General features: G+C 43.2%; 1 protein-coding gene across 3 annotated transcripts in view; it reads right to left on the bottom strand.

Moving 5' to 3' along the window:
* CTTNBP2 (cortactin binding protein 2) overlaps positions 1-22,783 on the bottom strand; it is a 670,870-nt gene that overhangs the window by 118,382 nt on the left and 529,705 nt on the right. For 2 of the 3 annotated variants that reach the window (XM_069228905.1, XM_069228907.1), the window contains one exon: positions 13,969-14,032. The exons of the other annotated variant lie outside the window; for it this stretch is intronic. In XM_069228905.1, coding sequence (XP_069085006.1) covers positions 13,969-14,032 — 64 coding nt within the window. The remainder of the gene's footprint in view (positions 1-13,968; positions 14,033-22,783) is intronic. 3 annotated transcript variants of the gene reach the window in all.

Genomic DNA, 22,783 nt, shown 5'->3' with positions numbered 1-22,783 from the left:
GCCTCATGCAGAAGTTGAATAATCGTGCAATGTAGAAAAGCTGATGCAATGAACTGACCATGAACTACTTATGTTAATAAAATTTGCTTAGCTAGAATATTCTGCAATGAACCGACGGACAGGAGATGAGGGAATCGATTTTGTATCAAACCCGGTGTAAAGCAGACGAGATGTACTTTCTCAGGACTCGAACAATAGAGACACTGACTGGAGAAGAAGATGCAACATTTTCGATACCTGAGGAGCCGGATGATGAAGACATCGTACAGAGAACCAATCGACACCCGGAGAACGGCGAAACATTACAATTCATAGATTTGTAAAATAAAAGTCATTGGCTAGCGTCACATATGGTGATTAATTTACCAATTAGGAATTAGGGGATGGACTGAGCAACTTTAATATAATGTCATGACAAAGGGGGAAAACTTCAGAACTGTTGGGGAGAAGTTTGAGGCAGATGATCGGGAGAGACCTTGCCGAAATTGATGCAAGATTCTGTCATTGGGCTCATGCTCTTGAGAGCCCGATGTGATGCTGATCGATTGACGACCTGAAGATAAAGACTGACTTTGTTGCTGATCCATACTGGGGATAGGTAGCTATGACAATGTGACTGATGCCTTTTCTTTCTAGGTACCAACTGCGCTGTTTTATAGTTTTTCTTATAGCTTGATGTTTTTCAAAATTCAAGTTCTAAACTGTTTTCGCATGAAGTCCCACATGCCAATGCTAATCTGTGTTAGGTAGGGTTCCGATTCTGAGACGTTGACATATACTATGACAAATGATTGATGGACTAATTTGCTGAATTCTGCTATTCATGTTAGCATATTCTTCTTTATTGGCTTATGTTGAGGAATTAGAAGGCATGTTTTCTCAAGTACTGATTAGGTTATGTTATTGGTTGTCACTAATTAATCTTGAATTGAATAAAGTTTGAATTAACCTTATGACTTAGAATTGTAACAAATAGGGAAATAAAATTGATTAAACGTATATATGAGTTGTGGTTATTCATGAGATGTTGACGCTTTTCACTGATGATTAATGTTTTGTTTATTGGTAATTTGATTGGTTTTATTGAATATTGATAACATTGGTCACTACGTAGCTAGGATACTCCATGCGATCCAAAAGGTTCATCGGCCTACACGCGTCCCCTTGTAAGTTTACTTAGTAAGGACCAGGCGTGCTAGCAAAACCAAGGGTCACATCCTGGAGGAGAGCAGGGGATGCCTGCTATTTGAATAATAAACTCTTATTTACTAGTCAACATCGGGTCAATCGTGGCTTGGTCCCACTGAGTTTCCAGTCCGCATCCAAGCAGCCTCTGCTTTTATCCCTTGAACACCAGGACACCAGCCGTGCGAAAGCCCAGGGTGGTGGATAAGAGTGAAAGCACAACCGGGATGTTCTGACAAGGCTGGTGAAAGGAGGTTAATGAATATCCAAGACCCAACTGAATCCAATAATAGAAGCGTGATGCATCATACAATAACATGCAGACATTCATTCAATGTGATTACCGGGTCACCAAGCAGGAATATGATTGCTATGCTTTGTTTTGATTTTGCATATTGTGTCTTACTCATGAGGTGCAGAAGCATGTAATTCATTTAAAGGTTCTTTGTTGTATTAAATGTGAATCTACTTAAGCTTTCTGGTAGCAAACAAAAAGCTGCTGTGAGAGACGCAGTGGCTACTATTAGGATGGGTGTAAAAACAAATTGTTAGTTTTGTTAGTACTAAACACAAATGGAAACTAAAAAAGAATACTGTGAACAGCTACAAAATGCCCAGGGCTGACCTACAACATGATGAATAGCCCATTGAGCTAATGGCTGTTGGGGTTCACACAAATAAGTCAATCGCTGAAGAGACCTGACTCAATGCACTGTGTCTGTATGTAATGTGTGTTGTCCGTGTTGTGTCTTGTGATACTCACTCAGCAAAACATTTTTAGGTCATGTAGATATGGATGGTCTCAGCTTATGCACAGCAGAGATACATCCCAGGTGTCGCACACCTCACCGGTGTAGGTCCTGAATCAGCATAACAAAGCACTAAGCATCTGCATGGTGGTGTCATAGTGTTGCTGACTGTGTGATGAATGCATGCGCAATACTGAAAACTATGTAATCAGCGTTGCGCATGTAGGGTGTTGTAAAAGAGTGATCGTGAGCAAGTGGTGTTAAAATCAATTCTGGTTCTTTGAGTGCTAATTGGAATATGTAAGCGAGTCAATGTAAGCATATGGTGTTGACTGATGTCCCTAGTTGATCTATATTTATGTAGCTGGTTTAGTGTTATGATTGAGCAAACATATGTTGAGGAAGTGGTATGATTAGGTGACGGAGAGTAGTGGATCGTTTAAGTGGCTGATGGATAATTAAAAGCCTGAAAATTATGAACTGAATGCAAACATATGTGCACTGGAAAAGAGTGAGCAGACTGTCATTGTGCAAATTGTTTACCTTTTCCTGACCATCTATCTAGTCACCTAAGTGATTGAGAGGGGAACTTTAATATACTGTAGTTATGCAGCTATCTTCTGCTATGGCATAGGCAAAATCACAACCACAACTTAGTCTCCTTCTAATTAATTATTTCTTAAGAGGGTACATCTCTGACATTTCTCAGACTGCTGCATCAAGATCCTGGGTTTGGGCATGCACGCTTGCTGCTAAAGGGCATATAGCTCAAAACTAAGTGAATAGATTACGTTTTACCTCCATACAAAATGTGATTAAAGCAAATATCAGATTTCATAAAAACTACAGGAAGCAGGGTTTACAATGTGTAAATCCAGAATAACTACCAAAAAGACCTACTCCAGAACCTTACAATAGCAACTCTCATCCCAGCACCATCTACATTGCAACCTCAAATAATAAGCTTTCAATTTTAGACACAAATCAAATTATGAAATGAAAAGGCAATTGACAAGGCACATCCCACTATACAAATTGTCAAGACAGAAAATACTCCTCTTAAATCTATTTGTTTTTCCTGTAAGAAAAAAAAAATCTTTAGTGGGTGTGTCCAAGATGGGGGTTAAGAAAAAGTGCTTTCATATTGCTGTATCACCTCAACATTCCTTAGCTAACAACCTACAATTTACTGTTCCAGGCCCACTAAACGTTCCCCTCTGAAAACTGGATTGGCAATGTAATTTTCTCCATTACTTATGCTATCAGATTACCTGACACATTCCTTACATTTGAGGGATGCTGGAAAGAGAGTTTGAGCTGCCCCATGTTTGAGTTGTTGGTAGCACACTGTGTCTCTGCTACACGTGGCAATGCGATGTGCATTGAATTGCTCTGTGATTATGATAAGCACCATTGTGCTGTGTGACACCCTAATCACTAGAAGATGGTGCTGGTGTGGGTGGTTATATAATGGCATTAGTTTGATTGATGAGTGGCGGTGGTAAATAGCACAGTGTTTCTAAATGCAGATGAAGGTACTGCTCCAAAGGCAAAACATGAAAGTCCACGAGTCAACAAAAGGTTGTCAATGTAAAGAAAAAGGGTTTCGAAAAACAGCAGCAACATACCTTAGCATCAGGGTTACAAAATGTTTTTAGTAGTCAATGCATCAAACAGAATACTTTTTATTAAAGCACGTGACCTTTTTGTGTCACAGGCATTCTGTAAATTGTATTAACCTTTTTATTTTCCAACGTATTGTTTGCAACTTTTACAGCATACTATTAAAAATGTATAAACATAGCTACTACATTTCTATACCAGGTATCAATCAATCAGCAGCATTTATAGAGCACAACTTATCACCCAAAGGGTCTCAAAGCACTGGCAGGGATGCAGGTAAGTCAAAGAGCCAGGTCCTGAGGTCCTTCCTAAATGGAGCCAGCAATGGGGTCTGCCTGAGGTGGAGAGCCTTAGTGGTTCCAGGGCTGCGCAGCTGTGTTCTTCCAGGAACTGGGGATGGTAGCGAGGGCCAGTTGCGCTGAGCGGAGTTGCCTGGAGGGGGTGTAGAAGGAGAGGCAGTGGTTGAGGTAGGCATGTCCGACATTGTGAAGGACTTGTATGCGTGGGTCAGGAGTTTGAAGGTGATGCATTTGTTGATGGGGAGCCAGTGTAGGTGTCTCAGGTTGGCAGATATGCAGTTGTGGCAGGGGATGTCCAGGATCAGTCTGGCCACGGTGTTCTGAATTCTCTGGAGTCTTGCTTGGACTTTTTTTGTTGATTCCGGCATAGAGTGCGTTGCCGTAGTAGAGCTTGCTGCTGACGAGTGCCTGGGTGACTGTTCTACTTGTCTCAAAGGGGATCCAGAGCAGCTGAAGGGTGTGGAAGCATAAAGAGCAGACATCATCGACTTGTTGGGCCACGGACAGTGATGTGTCAAGGATGATGCTGAGGTTGAGGGAGTGGTCAGTCGGAGTTGGGGCTGTTCCAGGCGGAAGTGGCGGGCCCCAAGATGAGGATCTGTCTTGTCAGAGTTGAGCTTGAGGCAGCTGTCCCTCTTCCAGTTGGCAATACCCTTCATTCTATTTTGAATGTATGCTTGTGTGTTGGTCAAAACAACACACTATACAGTAGACTGATCATGAGAAATATATCACAAGAAATAAGCACACCTCAAAATAGTGCTAGACAAAGAGCCACTTCATGAGACAGCATTAAGAATCGATCAGAGCAAATGTAGAAATATATAAATGGCCATTCATTAACTATGTGCACTCCTATAAACCGTTAGAACCAGAGACGACATACTTTTCCTTCTACAGTTTTTCTACTATTTAACATCCTTAGATCACATACAATCCCAATAAAACCTCCTCTCAGCACCTTCTAAATCTCCGGTCTTCAATTAAAACTTTCAATGTTTTCCTCTTCTTTCTTTCTTTTAAATGACCCCCTCATAACACGTGCCTCCTATAATCGGTACAGCCTACTAAAAGTTGCATGCCTGCCTACCTTAATCAACTTATTTGAATTGCTGCATATTGCCTACACTTCCTTGTATAAACCACAACCTCGCCTTCTTTTGCCTGCAATCTAACAGTAACTAATCTCCTCTACACTATCTTCATACCACCAATCATTTGAATGAACTCACATAGACCCCTCTAATGAACCCCCTTGTGTCCTACAAAAGCATGCTACTCCCTGTGTTATGAATGCAACTATAATGGGGCGTGGCCAAGAACACAGCCAAGTAGGACATGGAACTCAGAGTTTCTTGGTCCTCAACCCCAATCTAAACAATTCTGTGCCTTCATGTGAGCCCTCACCATGAAGACTGTCATCAAAGAACAACTGGACCAGTAGGCATTGCAGCGAGGCCCCGTCTTATCACCTAGCAGCCGCTGCAGTTCCCAAGCGGGCTTGTGCACAGGATAACCTACCATCCCTTAACAGCTGTTGTACATGGGAGGCTAGCTCAGCCTCTCTCAAGGCCACGCAAGGACCAAGCAGCAGCATGACGAGGTCCTGCAGTGACACCACCTGCGAGTTGTAGATTCTGGTGCTCACTTGCTCTGACAACATCCGGAAGAGCGCTCATCCCTGGCAACGACGTACCACACCCAAGTGGAAAATGCGGCCTTCTAGTCAGGCTGCTGAAAGATCAACAGGAATGGCAGTAGAGTCCTGATCTGGCTCCATTCCACAGTTGAAGAGGATTGACTGTCCCCGGACAGGCTGCAAATCTGAGCGGTGAGCGTGACCAAATGCGTGGGCTGCATGCAGCACCAAACACGACTTGAGGCCTGTCCCTGGGCACCCGGCAAGAACTGGCGACAACACGCCAGCGGCCCGACTGCCTCACACTGCCTCGCACACCCAGAAGCGTGAAATTGCCCCAACATGCCTGGTGACTACCTGTGGAAAGCCCTTGATATCTGCACATGGAGATTAGAAAACTGGGTATTCCTATCCCCACAATATGAACATTCATGGGATAGACAGGTGCTAAGGAGACCGGAGGGGGCAAATGTTCAAGATTGCTCTCTAAGCAGTGACTGGAAGCAACGGTAAGAGTCTTAAGACACCAACAGGGAGTGCTGCAGCCCCAGACATTCAGTTAAAAAACAAAAGGCACGCATCCCTGAGCCTGTAGATGAAGTCTCTTGACTTAAGTGTCACTGAGACCTAGAACTGCAAACACTATCCAGTGGCACTAGATTAAAAGGGCCTGGCCGTATATAGACACAGCCTGATGGGGATTTGGCCCCCTCTCCACAGCCTCATGAATTAAAGAGTCTTCCCACATAAAGACAGAGAAGACTGCACCCAAAGGTTGGGGGGCCCTCCCTCATCTTTGCTCCCCTCTGAGACTTTTTTGCCTACATATGGAGTTGGGGTGGCAGTGTTCAGCACTGACAGACCTGACCTTATCACATGACAACAGTACCCAGAGTCAGTAGATCACAGAGGGGCCGTCATCTGTAAGCAAACTATATGCCACACACAGCTGGCCACGGCACCAGGGTACCTGCAATGCAAACAAACTTAGACCCACCGCAATGCGCTCCTAGCATTTCAACTGTGACACCAGACATTATCCTCAACTTGGTGAGCACAAAAAATTATAAGACCTCAGCAGCGCCGGCTGGAATGGGGGAAACCCAGAAAAGGAATGGGAGGCGAGTGCCTCAAACAGCTCCCTCGCAACCATGCTAACAGAACACTCCTGTAATTTGAAGATTTGCTAACTGCAGTCTTAAATACTAAATCTACATTGGGCCCAAAGATCAATGCACTGCGGACTGATTTAGAACACATGTGCAAAGACCAAAAGAAATTAAGGGGACGAGTCAATAACACGGAATCGACTTCGGCCAACCTCTGCCCTGTTGTCACAAAAATGGAAAGCATCTGCTGGTGCTGCAACACAAAGTCAACTTCCTCCGGAGATGGATAAACGACCAGGAGGGGAGATCAAGTTGAAATAATGTACTAGTTGTGGGCCTTCCAGAAAAATAATGGAACTGTATCTCAAGGACTGATTCACCAATACGATACTGCTAGTCAAACAGTCAACCTTCTTCTCAGTCAAACATGCCCAAATGTTTCAAGGCAGACCTCCCTTCCCCCCACCCGTGCTCCCCCTCCTCTCACCTTGGGCACTCGCCTCCTCAATTACAGAGACAGAGATAACATTCTGCTGGTGATACGAGCCAGAGGCCCATGGACGATTAATAATTCCCAAGTAAACATCTTTCCTGACTTCACTATGGAAGCACAATGGTGAAGATCCTCCTTCCTGGATATTAAGAAATGCCGATGGGATAACAGCATCAAATATGCACTGCAGTTTCCCGCCATGCCCCGAATTATATACAATGACACCACCACCTTCTGTGCCACATCTGATTATGCTTGGACCTGGCTGGAGCGCAAAGGTATCTCAAGCCCACCCAATGGTGGCAAGGAAACCCACACAGAATGGACTGTGTAGCGTTGATGTAGGCCCTGACCCAACCACTGTGCAATCAGCCCATCGAAGGAGCAAAGACAAACTGCCAAAGACAAAGTGCAAGTGATTACTGAGGTGGAACAGTGAGAGATGGCTTCTCCTTCCAAAGGGTCCGAGTCAGGAAATAATACTAATGGGCCCTCAAAGACACCTGACTCCTTGATAGACACTACACTGGGGGGAGGTGGAGCAGTTACTCCTCAAGCAGCCAAGGACTTGATTATAGGCTATTGGAGGCAGTTTAATGTCGGACATTGCAGCATTATTTGTGAGTATGTAAACTGGGGGAGGACATCACAGGGGGTTTGTAGCCTCATCTGTGACATGTGAAAGCTCTCAGCACTTCTACACCACCCCTCCTAAGATTGAACACTGACACTAATGCAGACTAGTGACTCCAATAGAGAATCTGTTTTATCACAGTGCATATGGCCGGGGCCCGGTTAGCAGACCAGCCTTGGAGTGGGTATATATTTTCATGGTTCATTATTCTGTTTATCGTTAGGTTATTGTATTGAATGTGATGGGGGAGGGACGGATGGGGGCAGGACGTGGGAGGGGGAACATGTGGGTTGATGAGCCGAGAAGCGTCAACACATTACAGTACCGTTGGGCACCAATAACAACTCACCTGGGCCTCAACCTTAATAATGTCATGGAATGTACATGGTTTGACTAGTTATAAGAAAAGATACCAAGTCTATCAATACTTACGCAGACATAGGATTAAGACAGTGTTGTTCCAGGAAACCGACCTTACCACCCCGCGCTAAAGGCACCGTGCAAATGCTGGAGAGGCACATTAGTAGGGAATACCTACTCTTGCTATGCAAGAAGAGTCCTTATATGGGTTGCCCAAGGGGTATCACTAGCAGTACTGCATATTGAAGTAGACTCAAAAGGAAGATTTACCATACTAGAAGGGCTTTTAGATGGACACTCTTTATCACTAATCTTCTTACATGCCCTCAACAGCTATCAAACAATTTTCCTACACTCCCTGTCCCCAGCGCTGTTACAAGACACCCTGGTCTCTTGCTACTGTGGCTGTTTTGGGGCGAAACAGACCTCAACATATCTAGACCACCGATCCCAGGAGCTCTATCTACACAACGCTTTCAGAAATGGGCTGTCAATAACCAAGTCAAGGATGCTTGGTGCAAACTACATCCTAATACTAAAGAGTACTCATACTATTCGGGCCTTCATGACCTACACACATGAATAGATCTTTTCTTTTATTCCCCCACTGCATTCATGAGAGTCACACAGGTGTAAGAACTAGGATGTACAATGGCTGATCACTGTCCTTTACAAATGCAGTTGTGTTGGGTGAGTTCTCGCTCCCATATCCAGACCCACAGCTGCTTACCGGATGCAGCGTTTCGCACCGACCTTACAGACCACCTTATCACAAAGTATTTTCAAGTTAACACTAACACGGCATCAAGCACCAGTACTGAATAGGACGCATTCAAAGCAGTGCTTTGCAGACACACAATCAAAGCAGTATGGAGGGCCAAACTAACTCTCCGTAAAGAACTTAACACACTTGAGACCGACATTCGTAAATATGAACAATTACTGCCCGAAGACCAGACGCCCGCTGATCCACTGGCACAGTCCAAGCTCACATACAGGAGAACACTGGAAAAACTGAGCTCCTTGGACTACTAGGAATATCTAGCCAAAAAGCACAAGGAAGGGGTCACGGCAAGCAGACTCTTGGCGAGGTTCCTCCCTTCCGATTCACCCAGATCTCCAATCACTGAAATTTGAGACACTACAGGTCTTCTGCGTAATTCCCAGGCAGACATCAATACCACTTTCAGGTCATATTATGCCAATCTTTATGCAGCCCCACCACTAGCAGGTCCAATGGCGATAACTTAATTTCTGGAAGGGTTTACCCTCCCGCAAATACAGGCGTCATGAGATCAGACTTGGAAGCACCCCTTACAGAAACTGAAATCACGGAAGTGATTACACAGATGGCAAGTGGTAAGACAGCTGGGGCTGATGGCTGGCTGGTGGAGTTTTACTCCACCTATCAGTCTCAGCTAGCCATGTGACTCTTTAAGCTCTATAACGAGGCATACACAGAGAGCGTGCTTCCCCCAGCGTTACGTCAGGCGGTGCTGGTGGTGCTCTCTAAACCTGACAGGGTCTGCTGCTCTTGGGGGTGCACTGCCTGCTTTCACTGTTAAATATAAACTACAAAATCCTTGGTAAGGTGTTAGCTAACCGCCTGATTCCTGTAGTACAGCACGTGATACACCCAGATCAAAATAAGTTTACACTTGGCAGAGACACATTACTGAACCTGCATCGCCTGATCGCATTAATGGAATGGGCGCAAGTGGCGGGTGTTGGTCCCTAGGTAGCATCCTTAGACATCGAAAAAGTGTTCGACACCCTGGGGTGGGAATACCTTATGGAAGTTCTCTGTAGGTTCAGGATCGGTCCCAGATTCCTGAAATGGATATCATTGTTATACAACTTGCCTCTTGCCCGAGTGAAAACTGATACAACTATATCAGACCCCTTCACAATTGAACGTGGCACTCATCAGGGATGCCCAATATCACCGATTTTATTCACACTTGCCCTGGAATCCTTGGCATGTGCACTCTGGAACCAGGCTTCTAAATGGGGATTATATGCTGGTAACCGTTGGCATGTAATCTCAATGTATGTGGATGATGTGATTCATTGGCGTACCTTCGGATTGATAGTGCAGTAATCCCAAACCTCATGACATTGTAGCAACGATTTGGTGATGCCTCCAGCTTACGTGTAAATTGGGGCAAATCCTAGCCATTCCCACTGACAGCGCTACCGGTGGAACAATGCCAAATGCTACCACATACCATGCTGCCCTGGTCCTGTGATTCGATCAAGTGCCTGGGGGTCTGTGTATATCACACACATAAAAAGACCTGGTGGTAGGCAACTTGGGAAGGGTACTGGCAATCACCAGATCCTCTTTGCCATTCTAAACAACCTTGATGCTTTCCACTATGGGACAATTAGCTATTTCTAAATGCTGCTTCTCCATAGACTGCTGTACTATTTCCCTGCCCTCCCTATCCTAGTAAGAATTACGTACACCTCTGATTGCTTTGATATGGAACAAGGGAAGAAGGTGTGGGGGTGCTTAACTATGAGAATTACTATGCAGCTGCCAACGCCAGTGACCTACCTGCTGGCTAACGAACCATAATGTAACCCAACCGAAACTATGTGCTGGGGAGCCGTGCACAACTCGGGTATTAGAAAGGCTTCTGGGGACTGACACGGTAATCACTAGGGCCACAGAGAATACTCTAATGTTATGCTCCCGAGCTGCCTCTCTGGGTGATGCCAGGCTGTGTAGAGCTGGACTCCTGACCGGATGCGCTCAGATGGACGGAATATGGTCTTACCACATAGAGTGACCTCTTTAATGACAAAATACAGTCTAGAGGGTGACTATGGTATACCACCGGGCTCCTTTCAAACTTATGCCTCACTTATGCCGCATCTCCACAAGGTCTGGCACAGATCACATGATGATTCAGACACCTCGAAAACCCTAAAGTTCATATTGACTCATGAGCCTAGTCACCATGCTGTCAGGTGTTTGTACAACTCATTACACGCTGACAGAAATATGTCACTCCTGTCACTTCGTACATACTGGGGCGAAGCACTTGACCCTACCCTTACAGATAAGCAATGGACACTGCCGGGTGATCCTGAAAACAGTAACAATAAATGCCTGTCTTAAATATACACAATTTAATTACTTACATCACACATACCTTACACCTGAGAGACTCTGCCCGCATGTACCTGGGGTCTTCAGGTTCCTACCCTCGATGCCACAATACTGATGCTAACTTTACACAGATGGTTTGGTTGTGCCCCTAGCTTACCCCCATTGGGAAGGGGTATTATCTTCCTCCCCACTGCCTTAGGCTATACACTCAACAATACGCCACACACGTTTTACCGGGAATCACTTCTCGCTCAATAACATGCAATTCTATTAACAAATGTATTGAATTAGAATTACACTTGGCGAAACACAGAATAGCCATGAACCTGAAGTTGACTGCTGCCCCTCCCCCCCCCCCCAAACTATGACAGTAGTTACTGGACCTTCGTGCTAGCATAACAGCCAAACAGGCAGCAATGGGAAATGGCAGTTTGGGCCGACAGGCCGCAATTAACCCTCCAAATTTGCAAAAACTGTCACTATTCCACTTTAATCACACAACATTGGATGGACCATAATTGAGGGCATCAGCACTCCTGTTCTGCCACCACCTGCTCCTCCTCATCACGATTGAAGATGACACTAGGAGAGCATTGACCTGAATGGGGCCACGCACTACACATGCCCCCTTCCCCACCACCTTGACCCATCCTCTCTAACAACTAGGGAGGGTACCTACACATCCGAGGTTCCTCAGTTGAAATTGTTACATGTTGGCATTATAACGGTGGCTTAAAGAGGACTGGAAGGGTACCCATACTGATTTGTGGCAGCAGGATTATCATAGCTGGAAGTTCCACCAAATCCAAACTGTATAATGATGCAAAGATAAACTCTATTTTTAAATGTTGATATTGGCACCCAATTAAAAAGTCTTGCTTACTGTTGTACTCACAGATGATAAACTTGCCAATAAAAATTTAGTGAAAAAAATAAAGAATACAGTTATGAAGTACTGCCTCAACATCTAGCCCTAATAAAGTAAATATTTAGGCAAGGCACTGTATATCAAAAGACTCTTAAAAAAATAAAAAAATAAAAAAAAAAGTATCGGAACACACACAAGCAAATTGACTATGTGTATCAGGACTAATGAAAGGTCCAAAGGTAACATGGTTAGACATATTAAGTGAGGATGACATGTTTCACAGCTAAAGTAATTATACACAGTACTGATTATTTCTTTAAACTGTAGTGTTCAGATTGCTTCAAGAACCAAACTGCCAGCAAAGAGCTCTTTATTTTTCTGTTAAAATTAAAAAAAAGAATAGTTTACATTAATTTTCAAAGGAAACCAAAGGCGGAAGAACCATTCTTTTCCAAGGAAAATTAATTCCGGCTAGAATAGTGCTTCCCCAGCTTTTTAGAACCAGAGCCCAATTTTTAGAAGGACAAGTTTTTGACACCCACCTAGATTTCATGGACAAGAGGTGTGCAATTTTTAATGTAACTAAACCATTGTGTGGTAGAGCACTGTCATTTACAGGCAGCACATTTTCCATTCCCATGGCGCTACATTTGCACAGACATACAGATTTAGTGATTAAACCATATTGAACACAAATGATGTGTGAAAACCGGGTTTCAGTGAATATTTATCATTTGTGTATCACCCAGTAAAGTGTCTTGATTGATTTTGAGCCTATTAAAATCTTTGTTTACATCACACTTCAGAAATGTGCTTCATTTTTGCTTTCCTAACTATTGAATTCGTACAGTTCATTTACAGGTATTTACAGGTCATTAAGTTACAAAAAATGACATTATGTAGCCTTTCCTTTCATGTTCCCTGTACTCCAGAAAGATTTTCACATAATAGACTTGACTTTTCGTTCTCTGGTTGCAAAGTGAGAGGAGTTTATAAACACCAATAGCCATGTTAAAAAACTCATAAGCAGCCTTTTGACAGAAGGCATAGCCTCTGTCTGTGAAATGCAGCAAGTATGACAAGATAAGTACGGAATTTAAAGGTATCTTTATCTATTGCTTGCTTTCGCGACCCACCAAAAATCAGGTTGCGACCCACAATCTGTGAAACTTTGGTCTATATGTTTTTCCCACAACCTTTAACATTCCTTTGCCATTTTAAATGGGAAGTTCAAACTTTGATGCTGCCCTCATAAGTTTTTTTTTGTCCTTTGTGACCAATCGGCACAAAAGCTGTCAAAACTATCTAACAGGAATTCACACTTTCTTTTTTAAATAGCCTATCTATTTATGTTGAGTATATAGTAACAACTCAATCATAATTATAGGTATCGCTGATTAAGAAGGCGACCATTAAGAATTTTCAGACTGAGTTGTTTCAGACATAACTGGGTTTATTTAAAGCCTTTTGATCCAGAGGGCTTCAGTTAACATTACCATGGACACTCCACATTCTGCACTATCCTACATCGGTTTTTCGTGCAAGAACTGCATCCAGAAATTGTGCAGTATATTGCTATGTTTAAAGAACTGCATTTTAAATTCCGCATTCATTCTCCTATTTACCTGCCTTCCTAATGTTGCTAAACTCTTTCATGACATTTGCATTATTTAATGATATATGATGCTTCTTTTATTTTTTGTAATCGTGAAATCCAATTAAGAAATATATTAAAAGAAAATGTCAAAAAGGGATAGCTTTTAGGAATGTGTCTAAACTACTAGGTTTTGAACGAATTGATTACATTTCTAGGAGCAATCCATCTGTAACTGAGAGAACAGTATTTGAGGACAAAAAGTACAACACACTTCACAGTAAAAAGCCAACTCACTTGTGCTTCTCTGGAGAAGTCTTTTTATTGGAAGCTTGCTTTAACACGTTTTTCATGATTTCACCTATAAACAAAACAAAATGCCATTAGAGAAAAATGTTTATTATTCTGCCAATGTGTTTTTATTACAGAGCTTGTGCAATTACACTTTAACTGATGCCTTTTCAATAATTAAGTGCTTTTAAAATGACCCTCCGAGTTCTGAAGTTACTTTCTGAAACTGTTCAGGTTGGTAAGGATGGCCATTCCAAAACGTTTTCACATTTCCAGGAGTTCTTAACCAAACCCTTGTAGTACATCTCTGGCACTTTGGGCAAGATATCTGACCTGAAGGTCAATACTAAGGTTGCATTGGGAGACTGGGGCCAACGCAAAAAGAATAAATGGGACTAGGAAAGTGGGATAAAACATACTTCCAAAGGCAAAGACAGAAACAATCGTAATAGAGAATGGTATCAGGGTGAACATGTTATCATCTCAGGTATTAGCAGCATTTTCTATAGTACACTTAGCGGATACTGGAGATCCAAAGGGTGAACTTTCCAAATCTTTTAACGCATCCATAATTTGCATCAATTCAGTGTTTCATCGGCATCCGACTCTTTTTGTTGTCATTAATTTAAACATACATTGAAAGGTGACCACCAGGGCCACATTATGTAAAGGACATACTGGTTCTGGTGTGAGCCATGGTGCACCAAGAGCGAACAGGTACAGTGGGCTCTATACATATAATGGGTGAAGTGCATTAATAACGGACCAGCTGAATGAATTAAGTTCTATCTTAAGACCAAATCTATTGCCAACACCTCCAAATAAAGGCAGAGGTTTTGTGAACTGGAGATTACTTGCCAGTGAAGCGTTAGTTGCATTGATATATTATATAGTCAATACCCAGTGATATGGACAAAGACTGTGTAACACTGGGGTGTATCAGTTATGGGCGGTTGGGTGCAGGATTTAGCTGAAGGTCCTCAGTGTGAGCTGAGACTCAGAGTTCACAATTTGCTGCATGTTGCCAATGATTATGTGCATTTTAGGTTGGCTGTTCACAGAACAATGGACACAGGTCTATCAGTGTCTAACTCCCATTGCACATGCCAATGGCAGAGTATTGCCATGATTGTATGGTGTCATCAGTGATGTGATCTAAGAAGTCATCAGATGATTGTATGGTGTCATTAGTGATGTTATCTAAGAAGTCATCAGATACATCTTCAGTGATGGCATTTGGAATGTCATGAGTGATGTGATATGTAAAATCATAAGTATTGCATGACTGGCGTGCAAGTTATGGTTAGATTTAGTTTTGTAACAATACCTTCAATTTAACAGTTTAAGCGAATTTCAGAGGCTTTTTAAGCATTAATTATGGTGTTATGAGCATACCTATTCATGAGTTCACTTTACCCTTTGTATTTTATATGAATTTGCGTGATTTTTAAAAATCATATTCAATACGCAAGCACCGCAACCTAAGTGAAATTCCAACCATTGCTGTCAACACATTCTGGCTATGACTAAAATGGAATACTTGTGGTCTGTGTAGAAAATGTGTGTACACAACTTATCCATTACAGGGCAATAATATGAATCATAATGACTGCATGTTATGTTTTTATAATAAACCACTTTATCCTACCTATAATAGAGATTGAGTATGCTGATGTTGTTCTCAAACCTAATCTGCACTGCGTGCTTCCCTCAACTGCATGGGAAGTCTGTCAGGATTTGCAGGGCAAGCCCTGTGTTCCAATGAGAACAGGCCACTTTAGGCTGTGTGCAGCAGAGGGTGAGGTGAAGGCTGTGCACGCTGGGCAGTTTGTACAACTTATCCTTCATGTGTGTCTGACATCTAATGCCCACTAGGAATGGCCTTTGATTGTCTGCAGTTGGGATGAGACCAATAGCCCTAACGTTGTACACTGAATGGGTGGTGTGCAGGGCCTGGAATTTGTCAAGGCCCTGCACCCCGTCCTCCATGGGCATATGACCCCCATCGCCAACAGCCTTCAGCCATGAACCGTTGTAGTAAGCTCATACACAGTGCAGGTCAGCTGCAGAGCTATGCACAACCAGTCCTCTTCACACTGTGAGGTTTGGCCCAATGTTGATATACTGGGTGGAAGTTTGGGGGTACTGCCTTATACTATGTCTCTGGGCCATGTACAGCAATAACACTTGCTCCCAGTTGTGGTGCAATGAGTGTGAAGTACTAGCCCCCTCCAGAGCTGGGCCCCTTTCAGTCTGTGAAGCTTGCACCTGGTGGTGGTATATCGGGAATCGGTACTAGCCCCTCCATATCTAACCCCACTGCATATGGCCCACACAGTGACAATTGGCCACAAGGTCTGGCTCTGACCAGATCCTTTTATCTTTTTTCATAAACATTTTTTTGAGGTCATAAAATTTACAAATCGATCCTCTAATCCACAGTAGGGGCATTCCTAGGATCTTTGAATCTAGCAAATGGATACAGATATCCTGTGACAAAATATACTGTGGGTGCAGTCAACATGAGCGTGGGTGTAAGGGTGTGCTGATCTTTCACCTTTATGTATTTGTGTGTGTGTATATATATATTACTTAGTGGCGGTCACCACTAGGTAGGTATAGTTAGGACTTTTTTCCATAGACAAAGTGCTTTTTGTTTTGCCAATAACTTTGGCGCCGTTTGATGAATCTTCCCGAAGTTTTCAAAAGGTATACTTTGGACAGTTCAGCTGCTCTTCTGAAAGTTTTGCCGTGATTTGTCAAGTGGAGGCCAAGAAAAAAGGGGGGGCCCAAAACACTTTTTCCCCATTCTACATCAATGGGATTTTTCAAATTTTTGAACCCAACTACAACACGAACCACTGAACAGAATTACACCAAATCTGCCAGAAAGTTAGCTCTTGGTCCAGAAAGCGTGCTTTTTAAAAATTTGGTGTAAATCCATTCAATAGTTCGTAAGATATTAAAGTTTTTCAAATATATGTATATACAGGGATGTGCATCCTACGCAGAAGGCCGTGTGCAGCTTGGGTTTTGGTACAGGCAGGAGGGTTGGTGGCCAGGTCTGACCTTCGGCCGTGCATGGTGCTAGTTATATTTACATCTGTGTATGCTAAAAAATATATATATATATATATATATATATATATAGAGAGAGAGAGAAATTCACTGGAAAAAAAAAGGTTACGGGGATGTATAGTTAGGTTCTGAATTATCTAGCACAAAACCAGAGTAATTCAGCAGTTATAATTATGGATAGCTCAAGTAACTATAACTCGCGTACTAAGGTAACTATAACTTGTGCCTTGGCTATGCATAGCTATTTACTCCACATATCACATCACGGATGACACCTTCTAAGGCATCATTGAGATTATCAATACATTTGCAATACAATTATTGATCAGAAAACTGTAGCCACCTTGGCTTAATTCCTCACAAGGTTTCTACGCTTGTGGCCACTGTTAATCATGTAAATTTACTGCCAATGTGAAGAAGTATGACAACATTTTACTACACAAAAACCAAATATATGAAATGTAAAACTGATTATGTGGTGTAAGTGAAGGCAAAAGTAAATCATGACACGTTATATTACAGCACTACACTTTCATGAAATCCACATTGGAAATTGGAAACACTGATATATCTTGAAATAGACTGCATTTTCAAAAATCATAAAAGGGGTAAGAAAACATTGGCTCTACACAGGGTGGAATCCAGACATGTTATTGCATTAATGTGCCTGGTACCAAGGAGGATAAATGTGGAAGTGGATTAAGTATCACAAACACGCTTTTATAATGTACTATAGAAATAGAATTAACTCTGTGGACAACAAGTGGACAGTAGGATTAGTGTAATATATATGTTTTTAGATGTTGGGGTAATACACAATTTTAACCATATTTTGAAAGTAAGAATAGTTTGATTCTACAGGAATAATTGGTCAGAGATATTTATGGGGAACCTTATATTGTGGTTGAACTGTTATCTGAGAAATAGTTGATTACATCAACAGTGAAAATTGGCGTCCCGATGTAATCTGAGTACTCTTTTGCGTTAATTACAATTAAGGAATGAGTGTTGGATAGTACAAGATAATGATATTTGGACTTTCCAATCATTTACAGTTATTGATAATGATTTTTCATGACTACTATAGCAGAGATATCATTGATTAAATGAGATAAACAAAGACATGATGGACAAGTGTTCATATATACATGATTATGTCAACATTGTTTGCATTTTAGCTCATGTCAATATCCCATTTACAAAGCAGAAGGCGTTAACTTGAATACATGAAATAATATAAATTATTTCAATATTTGAAGGAACTAAGCATAATGAGTCTTTCCTCCATTTCTCTGGTTTTGTCAAGAAAACACAGTAAATTCCAACAGGAAATCACAACAATATACGTATGTGTACTTATGAGTGATTGAAAAATATATTACAATTATATAACATTTGTGAATTGCAATGATTGAATTGAAAATGATCTATGAAAGTTCACCCATCCACATTGTTCTGCACAATTTGAGGTGCCTTGGCAGATTCAAGAATCTATAGACAATTTGCAAATCCAAAAACAAAAAATAAAAACACACCATTGAACTAGGGAGATGTTACTTTCATTGTCAACTATGGATTGGTGATTCTGGCTATCAATCAATCAATAATTTGTTAAGTGCGCTACTCACCCGGTAGGGTCTCAAGGCGCTGGGGCAGGGGTGGGGGAGTTACTGCTGAAGAGCCATGTTTTGAGGCACTTTCTGAAGGCTAGGAAGTCCTGGGTCTTGCATAGGTTGGTGGGGAGGGAGTTCCAGGTTTTAGCGGCAAGGTGGGAGAAGGATCTGTTTCCTGAGGTGGTGCGTTGGATGCAGGAGACTGTTGCGAGGGCGAGGTCAGCAGAGCTGGCGGGTCGGGATGTGGAAGTTAAGACATTCGTTGAGGTAGGCCAGTCCGGTGTTGTGGAGGGCCTTGAAAACGTGGATTAGGATTTTGAAGACGATCCTTTTGTTGATGGGCAGCCAGTGTAGGGATTTGAGGCGGGTAGAGATGTGCTCGTGGTGAGGGAGGTTGAGGATGAGACGTGCTGTGGTGTGGTGTTCTGGATACGCTGGAGTTTTCTCTGGAGCTTGGCTGTGGTCCCTGCATAGAGGACGTTACCGTAGTCCAGTCTGCTGCTGACGAGGGCGTGGGTGACCGTTCTTCTGGTTTCTATTGGAATCCACTTGAAGGTCTTGCATAGCATGCAGAGGATGTTAAAGCAAGAGGATGATATGGCATTGACTTGCTGAGTCATGGAAAGAGACAAGTCTAGTATGAAGCAGAAATTGCATGCATGGGTGGTGGATGGCAGGGGTGGTCCTAGGGTGGCCATGAGTCGTTCCATGCTGTCTTGTTGGGTCCGAAGATGATGATCTCGGTTTTCCTGAGTTCAGTTTGAGGTGGCTTGTTGTCATCCAATTAGCGATGGCGAAGAGTCCAGCGTGGAGGTTGTTCTTGGCGGTAGAGGGAGTCCTCATGAGGGAGAGGATGAGCTGGGTGTCGGCATAGGAAATGATGTTGAGGCCGTGGGGGCGGACGATGCTGGTGAGCGGAGCCATGTAGATATTGAAGAGGGTGGGGCTGAGTGAGGATCCTTGGGGGACTCCACATATGGTCTTGGGGGCTTTAGACTGGAATGGCGGGAGGGAAACTCTTTGGGTTCTTTTGGAGAGGAAGGAGGTGAGCCAGTCCAGGGCTTTGTGGCGATTCCGGCATTGAAGAGGGGTGTGCGGAGGGTTTGGTAGCATACGGTGTCGAAGGGTGCGGAGAGGTCGAGAAGGATGACGGCAACGGTTTAACCCTTGTCAAGTCTGATCCTGATGTCGTCAGTGCAGGTGATGAGGGCGGTCTCAGTGCTGTGGTATGTGCGGAATCCAGACTGGGAGCCGTTGAGTATGGTGTTGTTCTCCAGGAAGCGGGACAGTTGTTTGTTGACTATCTTCTCTATAACCTTCACGGGTAAGGGGAGTAGAGAGATAGGTCGGTAGTTTGTGAGGTCTTCGGGGTCTGCTTTCGTTTTTTTCAGCAGGGCGTTGACTTCGGCGTGTTTCCAAATATCTGGGAAGGTTGCGGTCTCAAAGGAGCTGTTGATGACGGACCGGAGCTGGGGAGCGATGACTTGGCTGGCCTTGTTGAAGACGTAGTAGGGGCAGGGGTCTGTTGGGGAGCCTGAGTGGATGGAGCTCATGGTTTTGCTGGTTTCTTCATCGTTGGCGGGGGTCAAGGTGCTCAGTACGTTGGTGCAGCAGGGTGCTGTGGGGTTGGTTGCATCGGTGGTGGTGATGGTGGGTGGCGATGTTATGAAGCTTTCGTGTATGTCTGCGATCTTGCGGTGGAAGTAGCTGGAGAGGGAGTTGCAGAGGTCTTGCGAGTGCGGGGGTCGATGGCGCAGAATTTGGGTTTAGTGAGTTCTTTGATGATGGTGAAAAGTTCCTTGCTGTTGTGTGCGTTGTTGTCTATGCGTTCTTTGTAGAAGGATCTTTTGGTGGTCAAGATGAGCTGGTGGTGTTTGCGCATGGCTGATTTGAGGGCGGAGAAGTTGCTCACTGATGGCTATGGATTCACACATCTGATGTGTTCTGATTGACTAGCCACTGCTAAAAAAAATGTTTTACTGTGCCTCTCATCACTCAACATGGTGTACGAGCACCATGTTGGGGAAAAAAAGAGAAAAAGGGGAAAGGGACCCGGGTGAGCCTACAATGGCCCCAAGACCCTTGTGCGTGGGTTAGAAAGAGACCCCATAAATAATTGTTGAAAAAAAGAAATATGCAGGATTTGGAAATTTGATGCTGTGTTCGTAAATACTGGAAAATGTTGGCTTCAGGTTCACAAATTCTCTAAAAATGTAAAGCAATATTCAGTGCACTGCTGATGCAATTGGCTAATGGTCACGTATGATGGCTGGCCGCACAATTCTGTGAGAGCAGGGCCTGGCTGCAGAACAGGCCATATTCCCACCCCCCTTTCCAGAAACCTCAAAAATTCACTTACAATCCACAGTTAAAGTGCATCCAGAGTTACAAATTATGGCTGAAAAAAACTGTGATATCCTCAAGGTATGGCTAGGAGCACATTACATACACGCAGAACGGCCATGCAAACCATACGCTGCACACCAAATAAAATGCTTATGACCTCACAATATTTGTACAAAAACACATAAAAGCCAGATGTAATTTAATAATAATAGATATTCAAACCAAATAATGCTACTATATTTACAGTCAACCCTGTCAATGTGGAAAGGTTAATGTGATACGTAATCTCATTTACAACATTTTAAGTTTCATTAAAGATGAAGGCATGAGCAATACATTTGGTCTGTTACATGCATGAGAACTAGGTGAATAGCCAGGGACTGTGATGAGATGGGAGTAGAGGATGGGAGTGAAGTGGGGTTCTCTTGGTAAAAAGACACTTGAAGTTTTGTAAACTGACTGTAATTGGTTTTATGTTTGTTATCTTTGAATGCTTTTGTTTTAGAATTTACTTCTATAACTAAAGAGAAAAGCTAATTTAATACCCAATTCCTAAGTAATGTTTTATGGACTACCTTTAAATAAACATGACAATTTTGAGTGATCAAATGGACATTTATATTCAAATTATTATATTAAAACTAATGGGAACAGTGCTGTTTTAGATAACATAATCTACAATGATTTAAATTAGCAAGAGCTGTCTTTCTGTTGAACTGGATGACATGCTATTAGTTCCAATCCTTTCAAGCAGGCTTTATTATGAAGCAAATATGGGTGACACCAATACTTTGTACACTATGGCCCTCATTACAACCCCAGGCTGGCGGTACAAACTCGGGGATTCCGATCGCGGTGGAAGCGCTGCGGTCGCACCGCCGGGACTGGCGGTTTCCCGCCATGGTCGTCCCGGCGGTTTTAATCCACCAGGGCAGCGCTGCTTGCAGTGCTGCCCTGGGGATTACGAGTCCCCTTCCCGCCAGCCTGTCCATGGTGGTAGGAACCACCATGGACAGGCTGGCGGGAAGGGGAGTCGCGGGCCCCCTGGCACAGCCCCACACTGCTTTTCACTGTCTGACAACTGCACCCGTCGCACGGCCGCAACACTGCCGGCTCCATTTGGAGCCGGCTCCCATGTTGCGGCCCACATCCCCGCTGGGCTGGCGGGCGGAAACTCTGTTTCCGCCTGCCGGCCCAGCAGGGATGCCAAAATGGGCACGGAGGGAGTGCGGCTGCATTGGCGGCCGCACAGCAGTTCAACCTTCCCGCCAAGGTTGTAATGAGGCCCTATATCACTTAAATATCAGCATATGTTGTACTCCTAGATTTTTTAGTTTGAAGACAGCCAATTTGAATTTTGGGAACCCAAGCACTGGAACCAACTGCTTACTCCATCACTGCATCCTTCAGTAAAATGATTACCCCCACCCTTTCCAGTAATTCCGTTCATAAAGGTACCTACATATAAGGTCACATGCATTGTTTGCTGATCTACTCCTGTAGGTAGTTTCATAAGCAAAATGCAAATTACAAGTTACAGAGGGATAACATCTTAATTGTATGTGGAATATTCAATGAATATGTGATAATTCTTGGAGAATCAAACTATAATCCTAAGTAATGAAAATACATATGGTGAATCCTATATCATTTTGTTATTCGTATGTGCACATTTAATGATCAGCTTCAGACAGAAGCTCTTAGGAAAAGGTAGTTGCTTTGAATATTTCACAATATCACAGCATACTGTAAATCATAGTGCACCGTCTTTCCCAGGAGCTTCA

Source organism: Pleurodeles waltl, chromosome 4_1 (assembly GCF_031143425.1).
Source record: "Pleurodeles waltl isolate 20211129_DDA chromosome 4_1, aPleWal1.hap1.20221129, whole genome shotgun sequence".
NCBI lineage: Eukaryota > Metazoa > Chordata > Amphibia > Caudata > Salamandridae > Pleurodeles > Pleurodeles waltl.
Note: the sequence above shows the minus strand (reverse complement) of the source record. Positions and strands in the feature narration are given on the sequence as shown.